This window comes from Triticum urartu, chromosome 5A (genome assembly GCF_056163025.1).
Source record: "Triticum urartu cultivar PI428250 chromosome 5A, HENAU_Tu73, whole genome shotgun sequence".
NCBI lineage: Eukaryota > Viridiplantae > Streptophyta > Magnoliopsida > Poales > Poaceae > Triticum > Triticum urartu.
The window spans coordinates 576,828,217-576,848,437 of record NC_141877.1 but is presented as its reverse complement, the minus strand read 5'-3'; the positions used below and the strand labels follow the sequence as shown (position 1 = coordinate 576,848,437).

Below are 20,221 nucleotides of genomic sequence, written 5' to 3'. Positions count from 1 at the left end.
GCCCCCTGCCTCGTGGGCCCCTCGGTGCTCCACCGACGTACTCCTTCCTCCTACATATACACACGTACCCCCAAACGATCAGAACAGGAGCCAAAAACCTAATTCCACCGCCGCAACTTTCTGTATCCACGAGATCCCATCTTGGGGCCTGTTCCGGAGCTCCGCCGGAAGAGGGTCGTCATCATGGAGGGCTTCTACATCATCCTAGCCCCTCCAATGAAGTGTGGGTAGTTTACCTCAGACCTTCGGGTCCATAGTTAGTAGCTAGATGGCTTCTTCTCTCTCTTTGAATCTCAATACAAAGTTCTCCCCCTCTCTTGTGGAGATCTATTTGATGTAATATTCTTTTTGCGGTGTGTTTGTTGAGACCGATGAATTGTGGGTTTATGATCAAGTCTATCTATGAATAATATTTGAATCTTCTCTGAATTCTTTTATGCATGATTGGTTATCTTTGCAAGTCTCTTCGAATTATCCGCTTGGTTTGGCCAACTAGATTGGTAGTTCTTTCCATGGGAGAAGTGCTTAGCTTTGGGTTCGATCTTGCGGTGTCCTTACCCAGTGACGGAAGGGGCAGCAAGGCACGTATTGTATCGTTGCCATCGAGGATAACAAGATGGGGTATATTTCATATTGCATGAATTTATCTCTCTACATCTTGTCATCTTGCTTAAGGCGTTACTCTGATTTTAACTTAATACTCTAGATGCATGCTGGATAGCGGTCGATGAGTGGAGTAATAGTAGTAGATGCAGAATCATTTCGATCTACTTGTCACGGACGTGATGCCTATATACATGATCATGCCTAGATATTCTCATAATTATGCTCAATTCTATCAATTGCTCAACAGTAATTTGTTCACCCACCGTAGAATACTTATGCTCTTGAGAGAAGCCACTAGTGAAACCTATGCCCCCCGGGTCTATTCTCATCATATCAATCTCCATCACTTTTATATTGTTTTGCTATTTACTTTGCTTTTACTTTTTACTTTGCATCTTTATATCAAAAATACCAAAAATATTATATCTATCAGATCTCACTCTCGTAAGTGACCATGAAGGGCTTGACAACCCCTAATCGCGTTGGTTGCGAGTAGCTATTGCTTTGTGCAGGTACGAGGGACTTGAGCGTGGGCTCCTACTGGATTGATACCTTGGTTCTCAAAAACTGAGGGAAATACTTACGCTACTCTGCTGCATCATCCCTTCCTCTTCAGGGAAAACCAACGCAAGCTCAAGACGTAGCAAGAAGGATTTCTGGCACCGTTGCCGGGGAGTCTATGCAAAAAGTCAATATACCAAGTACTCATCACAATCCCTATCTCTCGCATTACATTATTTGCCATTTGCCTCTCATTTTCCTCTCCCCCCAATTCACCCTTGCCGTTTTATTTGCCCTCTCTCTCTATCCTCCCTCTCTATTTGCCTCTTTTTCCCGTTTGCTTTTTGTTTGCTCGTGTGTTAGTTTGCTTGTTTGTCGCGATGGCTCAACCAAGATTTGGTGATCTTCACCTTAAAAGGTTTGAGGAAATCGAAAACAACGTTAGGAAGTTTATGGTTTTGCAATTTGAGCATAATAATTTCTTTAGAAACGAGCTTAAGGAACAAAAAAGTTTTATGAGTTATATGAATAAAGAGCTTGATGATATGTCTAAAGAATTTGAGGGTATAAGATCCCAGATTGCTCGTCTAGAGAAGATGACTGCTGAAATTTCGGATATGCAAGCCACCTTAGTCAATAAGATGGACGCTAAACCGAATACCTATGAAAATCAAGATGAAGATCTAAAAGTTGTTGATGTGTTTCCAATTAAATCTTTATTTTGCAATATGAATCTTGATGAAACCGAATATGATCTTCCTTTACCTAGAAGGCGTTCTAGAAATTCGGAGTGTTTAGATCTTAATGATGAAATTGATGAAAGTGGGATTGAAAGAAATAAAAATCTAGATGTTGCTAAACCCACTATATTGGATTTCAAGGAATTTAATTATGAAAATTGCTCCTTGATCGATTGTATTTCCTTGTTGCAATCCGTGCTAAATTCTCCACATGCTTATAGTCGAAATAAAGCCTTCACCAAACATATTGTTGATGCCTTGATGCAATCTTATGAAGAAAAACTTGAGTTGAAAGTTTCTATTCCTAGAAAACTCTATGATGAGTGGGAACCAACTATTAAAATTAAAACTAAAGATCATGAGTTTTATGCTTTGTGTGATTTGGGTGCTAGTGTCTCTACTATTCCCAAGACTTTGTGTGATTTACTAGATTTCCGTAATTTTGATGATTGCTCTCTAAACTTGCATCTTGCGGATTCCACTATTAAGAAACCTATGGGAAGAATTAATGATGTTATTATTGTTGCAAATAGGAATTATGTGCCCGTAGATTTCATTGTTCTTGATATAGATTGCAATCCTTCTTGCCCTATTATTCTTGGTAGACCTTTCCTTAGAACAGTTGGTGCGATTATTGATATGAAGGAAGGGAATATTAGATTTCAATTTCCATTAAAAAAGGGCATGTAGCACTTTCCAAGAAAGAAAATAAAATTACCATGTGAAACTATCATGAGAGCCACTTATGGATTGCCTACCAAAGATGGGAATACCTAGATCTATCCTTGCTTGTTATGCCTAGCTAGGGGCGTTAAACGATAGCGCTTGTTGGGAGGCAACCCAATTTTATTTTTATTCCTTGATTTTTTTCTCCTGTTTAGTAATAAATAAATTATTTAGCCTCTATTTTGGTTGTGTTTTTTGTGTTTAATTAGTGTTTGTGCCAAGTAGAACCGTTGGGAAGACTTGGGGGAAGTCTTGTTGAACTTGCTGTAAAAAACAGAAACTTTAGCGCTCACGAGGACTACTTTAATTTTTATTTGAAGAGTGCTATTTAGTTAATTCTTTTTGAAGATTATTAATATATAAATTCCTCACGTCCAGAAATTTATTTTAGAATTTTTGGGGTTCCAGATCTTGCGCTAGCTACAGATTACTACAGACTGTTCTGTTCTTGACAGATTCTGTTTTTCGTGTGTTGTTTGCTTATTTTGATGAATCTATGGCTAGTAAAATAGTTTATAATCCATAGATAAGTTGTAATACAGTAGGTTTAACACCAATATAAATAAAGAATGAGTTCATTACATTACCTTGAAGTGGTCTTTTGTTTTCTTTCGCTAACGGAGCTCACGAGATTTCTATTTTGAGTTTTGTGTTGTGAAGTTTTCAAGTTTTGGGTGAATTCTTTTGATGGATCATCGAACAAGGAGTGGCAAGAGACTAAGCTTGAGGATGCCCATGGAACCCCCAAGATAATCTAAGGACACCAAAAAGTCAAAGCTTGGGGATGCCCCGGAAGGCATCCCCTCTTTCGTCCACTTCCATCGGTAATTTACTTGGAGCTATATTTTTATTCACCAACATGATATGTGTTTTGCTTGGAGCGTCTTGTATTATTTGTGTCTTTGTTTGTTAGTATGCCACAATCATCCTTGCTGTACACACCTTTTGAGAGAGCCATACATGAATTAAAATTTGATAGAATGCTCTATGTGCTTCACTTATATCTTTTGAGCTAGATAATTTTGCTCTGTGTGCTTCACTTATATCCTTTGAGCTAGATAATTTTGCTCTATGTGCTTCACTTATATCTTTTGATCTAGATAATTTTGCTCTATGTGCTTCACTTATATCCTTTTGATCTAGATAATTTTGCTCTATGTGCTTCACTTAGATCTTTTAGAGCATGATGGTGGATTCGTTTTAAAGAAACTATTGATCTCTCATGCTTCACTTAAATTAATTTGAGAGTCTCTTAATAGCATGGTAATTTGCCTAATAATAATATGCTTGGTATTCAAGATTTGTGAAACTTTCTTTTGAGTGTGTTGAATACTAAGAAAATATTGAAGCATGATAATTGTTTTGAGATATGGAGGTGATAATATTAAAGTCATGCTAGTTGAGTAGTTGTGAATTTAAAGAATACTTGTGTTGAAGTTTGTGATTCCCGTAGCATGCACGTATGGTTAACCGTTATGTGATGAAGTCGGAGCATGATTTATTTATTGATTGTCTTCCTTATGAGTGGCGGTCGGGGACGAGCGATGGTCTTTTCCTACCAATCTATCCCCCTAGGAGCATGCGTGTAATACTTTGCTTTGATAACTTCTAAATTTTTGCAATAAGTATATGAGTTCTTTATGACTAATGTTGAGTCCATGGATTATACGCACTCCCACCCTTCCACCCTTGCTAGCCTCTCTAATACCGCGCAACTTTCGCCGGTATCATACACCTACCATATACCTTCCTCAAAACAGCCACCATACCTACCTATTATGGCATTTCCATAGCCATTCCAAGATATATTGCCATGCAAATTTCCACCATCTAGTTCATCACAAGGTTTTAAATTGCCGGCTATTGCGGCGCTATTTGCCGGCCATAGCGGCTAGAAAAGCTGGGGGCAACACAATGCCATTTTTTGCGCTACAGTAACTGAACCGCAAAAAGCCGCAATTAGCCAGTTGTGGCCGCTATTTCCTGGATAAAATTGCGCCGCTATATGAGTTTGGGCCACCAGGGAGTATGCTCAGTACGGGAATTCTGGGCCTTTTCAGAATCACCGCATAGAGGCCCAAAAGAGGAGCTACAAAAGAGCCGAGCGCTAACCCTAACAAGCAAAACATCTGCTCCGCTTCCCCGATCTATATCGCTGGCAACGGCGGCACAGCGGTGAGCCTGCAACACGGATGCGAAGAAGAACTGCAGGACCATGTCTCAGCCGGAGTCAGGGATTCAGGGAGGCAAGTCTCCTAGTCTGTCCTTCCATTAGTTCATCTTCTATTATCTCAGATACTATCTCTTCTACTCGCATATGTAGATAGATTGTTCCAAGTAGAGGGAACATAAGTTTATCTTCCAATAGAAGAGAAACGTATTCTATGTTTTACGTTCTGCAATCTAACAAGTTTATGTTCCATCTCCCTTGTCGATCTGAAAGCTAACAAGTAGCCAGTTATTATTTCCAGTAGGTTATACGTTGTAGGTATATTATCAATCAATTAAACCGTGGCAAAACTCCTATGCTTTAACAACAATTTACAATGTTAGATGTTTCTAAATCCAAGTAATTAATTGTGGCATATATCATCTGCTTCTTCCTTAATTAGGATAGATTAATTATTAATCAAATAGGTCATCTGTAGCACTGTAGGTTAATGAAATTATTTTGTACTTTTTCTGTAGGTGATTCGGTAACCCAAACACAAGCAAGGCAAGCAGTAATGTCCGATGACCCTGCATATGCGTACTATTTTGCCCCAGATGTGAACAAAAAGTACCATTTGCAGTGCAATTTTTGTGACAAGCTATTGAAAGGTGGAATTACTAGAATGAAGTACCATCTTGCTTGCATTACTAGCTTCAATGCTATTAAATGTAAGAAGGTTCCAGCTGATGTGAAGGAAGAGATTATTGCTTTTCTGACGAAGAAGAGTGGTGACAAGCAAAATAAGAAGGATGAAGTGGAAAGGGTTCGATCCGCAATTAATATAGAGAACTCAGATGATGAAAGGGGTAGTGGGGATGATTCTGACTTTGAGAGGAATGATGTTGTGTTGCTGAAGTCAACAAGAGGCAATGGGACGAGTAACTCTGGAGCTGTGGTAGCTAGTGGCAGTGCCACTATTGATAAGTTTTACAAGAAAACATCTATAGAAGAGCCTGTTCGCAATAATCAAAGAGGATTCAACGTTAGCCAGAAGGTCCAATCAAAGTTGTCAACTATGAAAAGAGAAGAGAAAAGGGACAGAGTTTGTGAGTATATTTGCCAGTTTTTCTATGAAGCTAGCATTCCTCACAACACTATCACCCTCCCTAGCTTTGCTCATATGCTTGAGTCCATCGGACAGTTTGAAGGACTTGAGAGGGCCTAGTCCATATGAGATGAGTGGACCATTTTTGCAGAAGAGGAAACAGAAGGTGCTAGATGGATTCAAGAATCATAAGGAATCATGGGAGCTCACAGGTTGCACGGTTATGACTGATGCATGGACAGATAAGAAGGGAAGGGGAGTTATGAATTTAGTTGTGCATAGTGCTCATGGTGTTTGCTTCATTGATTCGGTGGACTGCTCCGGTGACAGAAAAGATGGCAAATACATATTTGACTTGGTGGACAAATGCATAGAAGAAATAGGTGAAGAAAATGTTGTGCAAGTGGTGACTGATAATGCTAGTGTGAATGTATCAGCAGCTAGTATGCTAATAGCAAAGAGACCATCCATATTTTGGAATGGATGTGCTGCTCACTGCCTAGATCTCATGCTGGAGGATCTTGGGAAGCTTGGACCAGTTGCAAAAACTATTTCAAGTGCAAGAGAAGTGACTAGCTTCTTGTATGCTCATACAAGGGTATTGGATTTTATGAGGAAATTTCTTGGGAAGGACTTGGTTCACTCTGGTGTTACTCGGTTTGCCACTGCTTACTTAAATCTGAAAAGTTTGCTAGACAACAAGAAGGAGTTGACAAGGCTCTTCAGATCAGATGAGATGAATGAACTAGGTTCATACTTGACAAAGGCAAAGGGGAAAAAAGCACTCAAAGTGGTGCGATCTGAAGTTTTTTGGAAACATGTTGACATGGTTGTTAATTTCTTCGAGCCAATGGCTAATGTGCTTCGCAGAATGGACAGTGATGTTCCTGCAATGGGATTCTTCCATGGATTAATGCTTGATGCAAAGAAACATATTGCTGTGAGGTTTGATAATGATGAGAGCAAGTACAAAGTTGCTTGGGACATCATTGATAAAAGGTGGGACAGCAAGCTCAAGACTCCTCTCCACTTGGCTGGCTACTATTTGAATCCTCACTATTATTACCCAAACAAGTCAGAGATTGAGCATGATGGATCATTTAGAGCTGCTGTTATTACATGCATTTGCAAGATGATTGAGGACGAAGAAACCCAAGACATTGTAATTGAAGAACTCAACATGTATCAAGATCAGCAAGGATCTTTTGGCCATGAGATTGCTATAAGGCAAAGGAGAAACAAGAATTTTAATCCAGGTTAGTTATTGTAGCTAATATTATTGATGAATAAAATGCATTTATTTCCATTTCTTTATCTATTAACTTGCATAATGTGCAGCAAAATGGTGGCCGAACCATGGCACCAGCACACCGAAGTTGAGAACTTTGGCATCTAGGATTCTTAATTTGACATGTAGCTCATCAGCTTGTGAGAGGAACTGGTCAGCTTTAGAAGAGGTAACAAATTATATGTTTGCAGTTTATACAATTGGGTTTTCTGTTTTCTACATTTGTTATAAGTATTTAATTTTTATGAACTTTTAGGTTCATATAAAGAAGCGCAATAGACAGGATGAGGGATCTTGTGTTTGTGAAATTCAACTCTAAACTAAGGAACAAGAGAGAGAACAAAAACAGAGATCCCATAGAGAAAGAAGTAGATGATGTTCTTGCTGATTATGAAAATGAGTTCATCACTGGGAAAGAACCAACTGCAGAAGCTGATGAAGAACAAGAGAAAGCTCATGAAGATGCATCGGAAGAGGCACCATACAGGGCATCATCATCATAGGGACAAGCCAAAAGGAAGAGGAGTTCTTGGCCTAGGAAGAAAATCAAGACAGTGAGCCTGCAGTCCTTCATGGCTATGCGTGTTGAAACAATGTCGCAAGCTGCTTCTTCTTCTGAATCGGAGTCTGATAAGTCTCCTTCAGATTCTGGAGAAGAATAGAAGAGAATGCACCACTACCTTTATGGATTATTTATCTGCAAAACTTACTAGTTCATCTTTTTGAGGTAGTTAATGCTCTGTTATATAGTATGTCAGTCTGTGTCCAGTCTCCAGTGTCGAACTATTTTCTTTGTCGCTTGAGACGGTCCAATGTCTACTGAACTATTTGCTTTGTCGCTTGAGACGATTACTGAATGTTGGCTTAATGGATGATCCTATGGTTCAGTTATTATGTTCCTGTTTGTCTCAACTATTTAATCGATGCTGAATTTCTATAGTTCGACATGTATCTTGCACTTATTTTCGAAATTCTTGCATGTATTCTGCAAAACCGCTATTTGGCATAGCGGCAGCTATTGCTGGCAATAGCTGCTCATTGCTGCCGCTAGTGGGTGCCGCTTTTTTCAATAGCCGGCAATTTTAAACATTGGTTCATCATGACACATCTATCATTGTCATATTGCTTAGCATGATCATGTAGTTGACATAGTATTTGTGGCAAAGCCACCGTTCATAAATTCTTTCATGCTTGTCACTTGTGATTCATTGCATATCCCGATACACCGCTGGAGGCATCCATATAGAGTCATACTTTGTTTTAGTATCGAGTTGTAATCATTGAGTTGTAAATAAATAGAAGTGTGATGATCATCATTCAATAGAGCATTGTCCCAAAAAAAGGAAAGGCCAAAGAAAAAAAGAGAAGGCCCAAAAAAAGGGGCAATACTACTATCCTTTTTTTCCACACTTGTGCTTCAAAGTAGCACCATGATATAGCAAGTCTCATATATTGTGCTTCAAAGTAGCACCATGTTCTTCATATAGAGAGTCTCATATGTTGTCACTTTCGTATACTAGTGGGAATTTTATGTTATAGAACTTGGCTTGTATTCCAATGATGGGCTTCCTCAAATTGCCCTAGGTCTTCGTGAGCAAGCAAGTTGGATGCACACCCACTAGTTTCTTTTGTTGAGCTTTCATACATTTATAGCTCTAGTGCATCTGTTGCATGGCAATCCCTACTCACTCACATTGATATCTATTGATGGGCATCTCCATAGCCCGTTGATACGCCTAGTCGATGTGAGACTATCTTCTCCTTTTTGTCTTCTCCACAACCACCATTCTATTCCACCTATAGTGCTATATCCATGGCTCACGCTCATGTATTGCGTGAAGATTGAAAAAGTTTTGAAAAAGTTAGAGTATGAAACAATTGCTTGGCTTGTCATCGGGGTTGTGCATGATTTAAATACTTTGTGTGGGGAAAATGGAGCATAGCCAGACTATATGATTTTGTAGGGATAACTTTCTTTGGCCATGTTATTTTGAGAAGGCATAATTGCTTTGTTAGTATGCTTGAAGTATTATTATTTTCTATGTCAATATAAACTTTTGTCTTGAATCTTTCTAATCTGAATATTCATACCACAATTAAGAAGATTTGCATTGAAATTATGCCAAGTAGCACTCCGCATCAAAAATTCTTTTTTATCATTTACCTACTCGAGGACGAGCAGGAATTAAGCTTGGGGATGCCTGATACGTCTCCAACGTATCTATAATTTTTTATTGCTCCATGCTATATTATCTACTGTTTTGTACTATATTGGGCTTTATTTTCCACTTTTACATTATTTTTGGGACTAACCTATTAACCGGAGGGCTAGCCCAGAATTGCTGTTTTTTTCCTATTTCAGTGTTTCGGATAAATAGAATATCAAACGGAGTCCAAACGGAATAAAATCTTCGGAAACGTGATTTTCTCACCGAACGTGATCCAGGAGACTTGGACCCTACTGCAAGGGATCAAAGAGGTGGTCACGAGGGTGGGGGCGCCCCCCCTAGGGCGCGCCCTCTGCCTCGTGGGCCCCTCGGTGCTCCACCGACGTACTCCTTCCTCCTATATATACACACGTACCCCCAAACGATCAGAACAGGAGCCAAAAACCTAATTCCACTGCCGCAACTTTCTGTATCCACGAGATCCCATCTTGGGGCCTGTTCCGAAGCTCCGCCGGAAGAGGGCCGTCATCACGGAGGGCTTCTACATCATCCTAGCCCCTCCGATGAAGTGTGAGTAGTTTACCTCAGACCTTCGGGTCCATAGTTAGTAGCTAGATGGCTTATTCTCTCTCTTTGAATCTCAATACAAAATTCTCCCCCTCTCTTGTGGAGATCTATTCGATGTAATCTTCTTTTTGTGGTGTGTTTGTTGAGACCGATGAATTGTGGGTTTATGATCAAGTCTATCTATGAATAATATTTGAATCTTCTCTGAATTCTTTTATGCATGATTGGTTATCTTTGCAAGTCTCTTCGAATTATCCGTTTGGTTTGGCCAACTAGATTGGTAGTTCTTGCCATGGGAGAAGTGCTTAGCTTTGGGTTCGATCTTGCGGTGTCCTTACCCAGTGACAGAAGGGGCAGCAAGGCACGTATTGTATCGTTGCCATCAAGGATAACAAGATGGGGTTTATTTCATATTGCATGAATTTATCTCTCTACATCATGTCATCTTGCTTAAGGCGTTACTCTGATTTTAACTTAATACTCTAGATGCATGCTGAATAGCGGTCGATGAGTGGAGTAATAGTAGTAGATGCAGAATCGTTTCGATCTACTTGTCACGGACGTGATGCCTATATGCATGATCATGCCTAGATATTCTCATAATTATGCTCAATTCTATCAATTGCTCAACAGTAATTTGTTCACCCACCGTAGAATACTTATGCTCTTGAGAGAAGCCACTAGTGAAACTTATGGCCCCCGGTTCTATTCTCATCATATCAATCTCCATCACTTTTATATTGTTTTGCTATTTACTTTGCTTTTACTTTTTACTTTGCATCTTTATATCAAAAATACCAAAAATATTATATCTATCAGATCTCACTCTCATAAGTGACCGTGAAGGGCTTGACAACCCCTAATCGCGTTGGTTGCGAGTAGCTATCGCTTTGTGCAGGTACAAGGGACTTGAGCGTGGGCTCCTACTGGATTGATACCTTGGTTCTCAAAAACTGATGGAAATACTTACGCTACTCTGCTGCATCATCCCTTCCTCTCCGGGGAAAACCAACGCAAGCTCAAGACGTAGCAGGACCAAATTCAAACCAAGAAGATAGTTTGAAGCAATAAGGAGGAGGAGGCACAACTCAAGAAGAAAGTTCTGGCGGAGTCCTCAAGACCAAGCTACCTAGCACCTAGAGGTAGGATTTGGTGGAAGGAACCCTCAAGATTGCATAGAGTTGATATGCCCTATATCATTGTATTTTTAGGGATTATTTGAGCATCTATAGTATCTTTAGATCCCAATGAGAGCCTAAGACCAGCATCATAGGCAGACAATACCATGGAGCATCTGTTCTTAGAAGTTCTAGTAGAGAGAGAAGAGAGAAAGAAAGATAGACATGAGATAAAGAGAGAGGAAGCCAAGGCAAGTGAGTATATGTTCTTCTTAGTTTTGAGGAGAGGAGAGATTATAGCATAGAAGAAATAGACCATGGTTGAACACCATAATGATCTACAATAGCAAAACACCTGCACAACACTTACACTTGGTATTTTCCTGCAATTAGTAACACCAGAATCCACCAACACTTGGGCTAGTTATATTACTGCATATATAGCATCAATAATTATACAAATGTAACTGTATGTGTGCATACACAACACCAGAGTAATAATATAAAGTGCAGCACAAAGTTAAATAGACTAATGGAAAGGAAAAAAGCTATAATAACTTGACTAAAATAATTAAGTATATAACAACACCTAAAAGTGAACAATAGGACTTATATACTCAAATACATAGTTCAGAGTAAGCCAGAAGTAGAAATTATTATTGGATTATATCTGAATTATATTTAAAATAAACATACAACACTGTCAGTATTTAATAGAGGCTAGTTAACACTTTACCTGAAGAATTCTTCAGTATACACAACCACAAAATCCCTAGCAAACAGGAGCTACTTGCCAAGTCAAGATGGACTAGAACCAATATAAGTAAGAATCAGGATCAACTACCACACTTAGTACTAACCCCAAGCCTCACCAGAAACTTAAACCCAACTGAATTCAGTTAAGTTCAGACTTAATAGTAACATTCAGACAATTCAGAATTAGATAGTAGGCATAGTAGTTCAATTTGAACTACTACAACAACTAGCAGGCTTACCCCAATAGGTATAGAATATTCAAACAACACCAATGAGGATCATCACAAAGGATGCCAACATCAAACAATAAGGGATGAACCCTAGATCCGAGGTAGGAGAGGGGGAAGAGCTCGCTGAGGAGAATTTGGAGTCGTAGCAGAAACCCAGCCACACCACGGCTGTGGTGTGACCACCACCATGTCCATGCGATGCAGAAGAGCATCGGGGATCGCTGAAGCACCACGATGACGACCAGTGCATGCACACGAACACGGTGACGCCATCTCGGGGGCACCACCGCATGGAGACGCCACCCAAGGGCATCACCACACTGCGATAAGCCACTAGTGACGCTAGGGGCACCTCACGGCGGCCGGAGCACCACCAGAGACCGAGGCAACTCGGGGAAAAAACCCTAGGTCACCAAGATCCCAAGGGATTGTTGGTAGGAGGAAGCAATTGAGAAAATGATGTGGATAGATCGATAGAGCGGAGCAAGGAGAGCAAGTAGTAGAGGTTCAGCACGACGGCGGAGATGGTCGGAGCTTGTCAGAATCAACTGGCAAAGCCGTCGGAGAAAGGGGATCAGCAGACGAGAGAGAAACAGAGAGCTCTGGTGAGAAAGGTAGATACATAGATAGGGGTTGAGATCCTCTACAGTACTGTACGATACAGTACAGTCACTAACAGGTGGACCCGGCCCCATATGTCATCCACACTACAGCACCGTACAGTACTGCAGAGGATCTCAACTCCTAACCCCATAGATAGATAGAGGGAGGGAGAGAGAGAGAGAGAGAGGGTGACTAACCAGGCGGGAAGTCGACAGAGACTCTGTCCCTGTTTAACAAAGCCAGGCCAAGCCAGTTAGGCCCATCCCAGAAGCCAAGCCAGCCCATTTACCCAGTAAAAACTTTTAACAAACAAAATCGTAAACAAGAAAATACTACAAATATATAATAAGTGCAAAAATTATATATATATATATATAATATTCCACTTTACTAGTAATATTCTTGATTTAATGGAACTAATTTTATAATTTCTAGACTTAAATATTAAATAAGGAAATATTCAATAATTTGAGAAATCAATCCAAATATTCATTAATTCCAAAACAATGATTCTACTCTAATAAAATAGTTTCACAAACAATTTCTAATTATAAACTTGTTAATTCTAGAAATAAGAGTTGACAATAATCTGAATTAAAGAAAATCCTTTAACTAAAACACAAATAAGGCAACACAACGATTAGAGGGGAGGAAAACCATCTCATGTATTCATAATAGCATCTTGCAGAGTTTCTTGCAACATCAATCCTTATCGGACTATATGTCATTTTCAAAACCCGAGGCAACCGTGAGTCTCGAAGCATCGAGTTATGCTACCTATCAATCACCAGGCAAGTGCATACCTTGCATATCCTTTGTTTATGCTTTCATAAAAGCATATTTAAAAAAATCCCTGCTTACAGTATCTATTCATTGCATTAAATAAAATTATGTTTGGTACTATAAATTATGGTGGGTGATGGAACTGAGGATGGTTACACGGTGGTAGAGTTCCATTACACCGTTACACCGGGTTTAATAACCAAAGTCAACATATATTCTAGTGTCGTACTGATAGCGTTGACCACGGAGCCTGGAATGGGACGGGCGAGTAACTACCTTTCCTCATACCGATGTGCCCTCGCATAGGTTATCGTCATGGGGCGTCAATCTGTGAGGCAGTCTAGGGAGTTGTACAACCCATCGGCAATGGGTTCCATTAAGACTCTTTCGGCAGGGGGCATCAATCCTCTATCGCCAGAGCGATGTAAGCTCATCGGTTACGGGGCCGTAGAATCCCTACATGTTGCTGATTTTGGGCAAAAGAGGGAATACCTCTCGAGCCATGGGCAGGGGCATTGGTAAAAACAGACGAGCGAAAGACTCGGATCTTAGACCCAGCCACACATCATGGGTGTGCAAGGTTACAGACTAGTAAAAAGGGCTAAGTTAATCATTCATGGGTATAGTAGCGCACCTCTGCGGAGTGTATTGAATTGTGGCTTGCCACTCCCTAATCTAGGAAAGATCTACGAACGCAACGGGAAAGGAGTCTATCGGAGATTATAGCAACCTTAACATGACATGCCATGCATTTGGATGTGCATTGCCATGAATTGAATGTTGTTGCCCTTTTCCATTGTCGATGACGTTGTGCTACTGAACTAGGGAAGAAGAAAGATAGACGGGGAGCGTTTCTTCTTGCTTGTGGCGTGCCATGCATAGTGATTTCAAGTTAATCATGTAAATTATGTTGGGCTATCTCCCCCGATTTCTTTTCTGAATTTGCTTGCTTAAATAAGAAAATCAGTACTATATATAATAATATATATTTTTTGTATATAATAATCTGATGCATGCAAGCATTAGATAGTTGAAAACAATATAAGATTGAACTGCATGGTAGCATTTCGATAAAATTTATGAAGTGGCCAAAATGATAAAAGAATATTAAACAAAATATTGTGTCCCAGATTTTCAGGTAACAGACCGCCTCCTGAGTTTTTTCTTCTTCTGAAGAATTTGCTTGCTTAAATAAGCAAATCGATATATGTTAATTTGATGTATGCTACCATTGAATAGTTGAAAACAATATAAAATAGAATTGCATGGTAGCTTTTCAATAAAATTTATTACATGGCCTAAATGACACAAAAGAATATTAACCAATGTAAGCATAGAAATAACAACAAAGTCCTACTATTATTTAGAAATATGAAACGTTAATAGGTTATGCTTAAGTTAGATGTTGTTTTAATAAAAAAATGATTCAATCTTTGTTCAAAGTTGAAACACTTTTTTCCGATCGGAGGGAGTACCATTTTCAGTTTCATGGGCCTGTAATTTATTTGGATGTTTTAAGAAGACATTATTTTTTCACAGCCTTCATATCCCAAGAGCGAAGGTGGCAATGGGATAGTGAATGATACGGGTATATGCGGGATGTGCATCAAGATCATGTAAGTACATACTCCCTCCATATTAAAATAAATGTCTCAACCTTAGTATAACTATTAAGATAGTATAATTACTAAGGTTGAGACATTTATTTTGAGACTGAGAGAGTATATGATTGGCACAACTGATATTAACCACTGGAATATGTACTTACATGATCTATTGCGGAAAAAAAAACCACTGGAATATATGACTATGTTACAATGTATGGGCACTTTTCTAGTTCTATGTAAAAAATCGATAGGTATAGAACATATAAATTTTGTTCAATTTATTTATTAAGAAGATACCCCACCTTCTTTTGCGAAAAAATCAAACAAAAACGTGCACGCTCCTTTTGCATCGCACGATTACGGGCGACGTGGCGCCGTGTGCTCCACCCACATCATCATCATCTCGTTTGACCCGGCACCCAGTCGGCTCGTCGTCAGTTCGTCCCTCCCTCCCCCGTGCTGTGCCATCCCGGAACGTAACTGAAAAATGGCGAGTGTGACCTCGAGGTGCTCCGGCCTCCTCCTCCCGGACCTGCGGCCGGGCCTCGCAGGACTCCGCAGCCGGTCGCCTCCGCTTTCTTCGCCCCGCGTCCATCTGCGCGGGGGGCGTCGCCGGCCGAGAACCCTGTCCTGCGTCGCGCCGCCCGACTCCGCGGAGCCGAAGACGGTGAGTCCTCGTAGCACACTCAAACTGATTTGGCCATTTGGGGCAGTGGATAGACTAGCTAGCGCTTCTTTAGCTTCATGCTCATAAAACAACAGTAAAATTTCCAATCAGATAGCAATATAGCATGTGAAGTCATTCCTGCCCCCCCTTGCCACAGGACGAGCAGAACGTCAAAGCTGAGCTGGGTGAAGAAAAGCCTCAGCCAAGCAGCAGCAGCAGCAGCAGCACGCCCCAGGAGGCTGCTGCCGAGCCACCTGTTCCAGACAGGGGTCTCAACAGAAGGATAGCTGTGCTCACCACTCTTGCAGCAGTGGGCCTCTTTGGATCTCAAAGGCTCCAACTTGGCGGGTTTTCTCTCAAGGATCTTGCTGCTAATGCTGTGCCATATGAAGAGGTTAGCGCTTCTTTCCTTTGCAGCAAGGAGTTTTCTGCCCACCCCTACACTGGACAAAGAGATATCTGATGCATAATGTTCAGCTAAATGTCAGCAGCAAAAGGAAGTTTCTCTGTCATTTATTATATAATACTACAGATATGGGTAATTTAGTTGCTATATTTGATGCTTACAATTGCAGTATGTGAACAACAAAGCATGATCCATTGCAGTTCAGTTCATGGTAGAGTTAAAACCCATTGCAATAGATCCAAGAAAGTGCTCCTTCTTTATGACACGCCATTGTAGCCATGCTTCGTTTCTTCAGACTTCATCAGAACTTTCTATGAGTCAATTTATAACATTAAACTCATCTAGTTTCTGTCGTGGGTCTCTACCATTCGACATAGAGCATATTAAGTTGAACATCCAATCATTGTTCATCGGCCCATTTGTCCGTTAATCCAAGACATGCTTTCTTACAGAGTTACAGTAATGTTTGTATTACTCAATTTTCAAGATGTTGGCTTTTCTGGAGAAGATGGTAGGAAATGATGGGTTTATTTATCTGTGGTTCATTGATTTAGTACTGCTTTATGTGAAAATTTGCTGCGGTACGAGGTGCCCATTGGTAAACTAGTACTCATAGATTCTGTACACTGAATAGCTTTCATGTGAAATTGACAAGCAACCCTATTATGATTGAAACTCGTCTTTATCTGGTTGCACAAACTGCATTTCTTTCGCATACTTTTTCTTTGAATTGCATGCATGTTCGCCTTCGAAATCTAATTCACCTGATAAGTGCATCTACAGGCTCTCTCAAATGGCAAGCCCACTGTTGTCGAATTTTACGCAGACTGGTGTGAAGTTTGTCGAGAGTTAGCTCCAGATATTTACAAAATTGAGCAACAGTACAAGTAAGTTACTTCAACATTTTTAGCTTCTCTATATCCCATAGAAATAAGAACTATGATTTGGTTCCTTCACTGAAGAATTGATGTGTATTTCTTACTGATCCTAAAATGTGCACCTTCCATTGAATACAACTTTGTAGCTGGACAGCTACACTAATCCTGTATAAGTGCATGCAGTATCATACACTTGCCGGGCTACAGAATACTAAAGTTCTGGATTAATTAATTTATTAATGTATTTTCTTCCTATAAAGTACTGATGGACCACAGTCATTAGTGAGTCTAGGAGCCAATAATTCAATTCTGATCTGCATCCAGGTGCATATGCATATATGTACATTTGTGCATTTCAATTTTTTGGAAGTAAACATAAATGTACATTATGTTATAAGAGTAGTAGTCCTGGTAGTAAAATGCTTGCTGAATCTCCATATCTGAAGCCATTGTATCAACAACTTGGATACAACTACTGACTGAACCAATGAACACATTTTATGTTTCTTTAGATGCTAGTTAACTTGTGTTAACAATTCTTTGTAGGGACCGTATCAACTTTGTCATGTTGAATGTCGACAATACAAAGTGGGAACAAGAGCTTGATGAGTTTGGGGTAGAAGGTATTCCTCATTTTGCCTTTCTGGATAAGGAAGGAAATGAGGAAGGCAATGTTGTTGGGAAGCTTCCAAGACAATATTTTCTCGACAATGTGGTTGCTCTGTCTTCTGGCGATCCAACGATACCTCATGCACGAGCCGTTGGTCAATACTCGAGCGCAGAATTCAGAAAAGTCCATCAAGTTGCTGATCCCAGAAGTCATGGCTAGTAATAGCTCTTCGTGGCCACCAGTTTCAGCATAATGCCAAGACTCATGGACAAGTAGGCCTTATTCTCTCTTGAAGAAGTATAGTCCAAGTATAGAATGTCTGTTGTCTTTTTGCATAAGTACATATGCAGTTGATCACTAGTACATGATGTCACCAGATTTAGTGAAATAGTTATATATATCTTCAGCAATGCCCTTTTGAGGGCTGTTGATGTTGAAATATAGTAGCTCTTTACAAAGATAGCAAAGTAGGTTACCATAACCTGTCAATTTCTAGTATGCACTTAAATAATGTCTTGCTGACAGAACCACTGAAGCTTTTGTGGAGGCTAGATTTTCACCCAACTTAATGTAAAGAGTTAAAACAGCTTGGTGTTACACATCTGTTACTTGATGTTTAATGATCATCTGGACTTTTGTTGCCCCTGACACTACTGGATTTTTTTTTCGATCTGATTCCTGCAGGATGCCGATATAGGTTACGCATGTTGAGTCTTGGAGCCAAGAATTTGGGCGTTGGGCAGAGCTGACCGAGTTCAGAAATCTCATTAAAAAGAGCAACAGGATTAGTGTTTCGTGTATATGATTGTGGCATTGTGCAAGTGGATTTTCCGATTCAGGCGTTTGGCTAGAACATTGAGCTGCTAGTGACTACGAGAATCAGTGTATTGTGTATACAGGTGAAACAGATGTATGCTACGGCCGCGAGAACGTACTGGTGTTAATAAACAATTTTTTTTTTAAATACAGTAAGTAAACATTACTCATCTTTTTGCAAGGAGGTTCCTAGAATGAGCTTTTTCCTGACAGGTTCGAGGGGAGCAGGCAAAGGAATTTCTGCTCTCGTTTTTCTTTAGGGATTGTAGCTTCCATGGCCGTAGAGTGTCTAGATTATGTCTTAGGCCTCTTTTGGTTCGTAGGATAGGATTATCGTAGGAATAAGAATCTTGTAGGAAATGAGATGACATATATCTCAAATCCTATGAGTAGGAATAGGAAACAAGATGTCATTTGGTTGACACCAAAGGAATTTTTCCATTGAGTCTAGGCTCATTTTTATTTTCCTATGAAATATGAAGGATAGGAACCAATCCTATGTAGGAATAGGAATCCATTCTTATAAACCAAAGGGCTCTAAAGGAAAAAAATTCTATAAAAATCCTATCCTCTAGAATTCCTATAAAATTCCTCCAAACCAAAGAAGGCCTTAGATTGTTGTGTCTTGTGTGGAGTAGTGTCTCACTTCCATGGCCGTTCGGGCGGCTAGCCTGCTTTGGCACGCGACCACAGTTGGCTTCCACAGTTGCAGAACCTAAATACCTAACCTTTACAACCAGCGAGTAGGAATATTGGAGCAAAAGTAGTGAGCAACATTCCCTAAAGAAAAACGAGAACAGAAATTCCTTTACCTGCCCCTTAAATGTATTGTGGTATTACGAAAAGACTCGAGGATTGACCTAAACAGAGTTTTCAAAACAGATAAGTGCATCTTTCAATCTCCCTATTTTAGTTTACAACCCTGACTTCCAATATCGCTCACATTAAAACCTTAAACTCTCAAAACCGGACAACTTTCAACCTTGTGTCCATCAAACCAGTTTTCTGGTCTGTATTTATTATATGTTTGGCAAAAAAGTTTCAAAATTTCCGAGAACAATCAGCATGGTAGTTTTAATTTTTGAGAATGTTTTCAATTTTTTCTGAACACTTTCATTTTTGGTCAAATTTTGATCAATCTTGAATATGTATATTTTATTATGCTTGGCAAAAAAAGTTTGAGAGTTTCCCAGAATTATCAGCATGTTAGTGCTCATTTTCTAGATTTTTTTTTCAATATTTGAGGGGACAGGGTTGGAAGTTGTCCGGTTTTGAGAGTTTGAGTTGTAGTGTAGACATTATTAGAGTTTGGGGTTATAAATTAAATTAGGATGTGAGTTCGGGGTTGAAATATGCACTTGTAACATTGATCTTTTTCTTATATGAAAAACGATAGCATACATTTCTCTACCTGCCTCTTGAACGTATTTTGAAATGACTCAAGGTTTGACATAAACATAGTCTTCAAAGTGTAAGTTTCACCGTGTTTCTTATATATGAAAAACGACAGTAGACTTTCCTCTACCTGCCCCTTGAACGTAGGAAAAAGACTCAAGGTTTGACATAGGCATGGTCTTCAAAATGTATTTTTACTCTTCTTCTTCTAATAATATTTCAATCTTATAAGAATTTAGTAGTTACAAAATCATTATCACAAATATGATGATACTATCAGAATTCTGACTACATGTTTTCTGGTATGGTACTGCCTCCTTTTCCAATACAGATGACAACACTGTAGTCAAAGTTTTAAATTTTGACTCTTCGTATTTAAAAAAAATCAAGGACATAAACATATAGTCTTCAAAATGTATCATTGACCTTTTTTACATTAATATTTTTCAATCTTTTAAGAATTTACTACAGTTATATAAATAATCATGGCAAGTAATAC

General features: G+C 39.5%; 1 protein-coding gene and 1 pseudogene across 2 annotated transcripts; both read left to right on the top strand.

The window, feature by feature from the left end:
• Positions 1-5,695: 5,695 nt before the first annotated feature.
• Positions 5,696-7,621, top strand: LOC147973010 (uncharacterized; annotated as a pseudogene).
• Positions 7,622-15,368: 7,747 nt separating this feature from the next.
• On the top strand, positions 15,369-18,475 carry HCF164 (Thioredoxin superfamily protein). 2 transcript variants are annotated; one of them, XM_048695194.2, is made up of 5 exons: positions 15,369-15,617; positions 15,775-16,011; positions 16,807-16,910; positions 17,448-17,783; positions 18,196-18,475. In XM_048695194.2, exons 1-4 carry the CDS (start codon positions 15,438-15,440, stop codon positions 17,728-17,730), a joined length of 804 nt encoding a protein of 267 aa, XP_048551151.2. In that variant the 5' UTR covers positions 15,369-15,437; the 3' UTR covers positions 17,731-17,783; positions 18,196-18,475. The 2 variants fall into 2 exon arrangements, with proteins under 2 accessions (XP_048551151.2, XP_048551152.2); XM_048695195.2 differs by having other exon boundaries at positions 15,370-15,617; positions 15,784-16,011.
• The last annotated feature ends 1,746 nt before the right edge of the window (positions 18,476-20,221 follow it).

What these genes read in the sequence shown, in the direction of transcription:
- HCF164 (XM_048695194.2), top strand. Translation starts at nt 15,438, where the DNA reads ATGGCGAGTGTGACCTCGAGGTGCTCCGGCCTCCTCCTCCCGGACCTG. An exon ending in ATGCTGTGCCATATGAAGAG is followed by an intron (nt 16,012 to 16,806) that starts GTTAGCGCTTCT and finishes GTGCATCTACAG; the next exon opens with GCTCTCTCAAATGGCAAGCC. An exon ending in AAAATTGAGCAACAGTACAA is followed by an intron (nt 16,911 to 17,447) that starts GTAAGTTACTTC and finishes AATTCTTTGTAG; the next exon opens with GGACCGTATCAACTTTGTCA.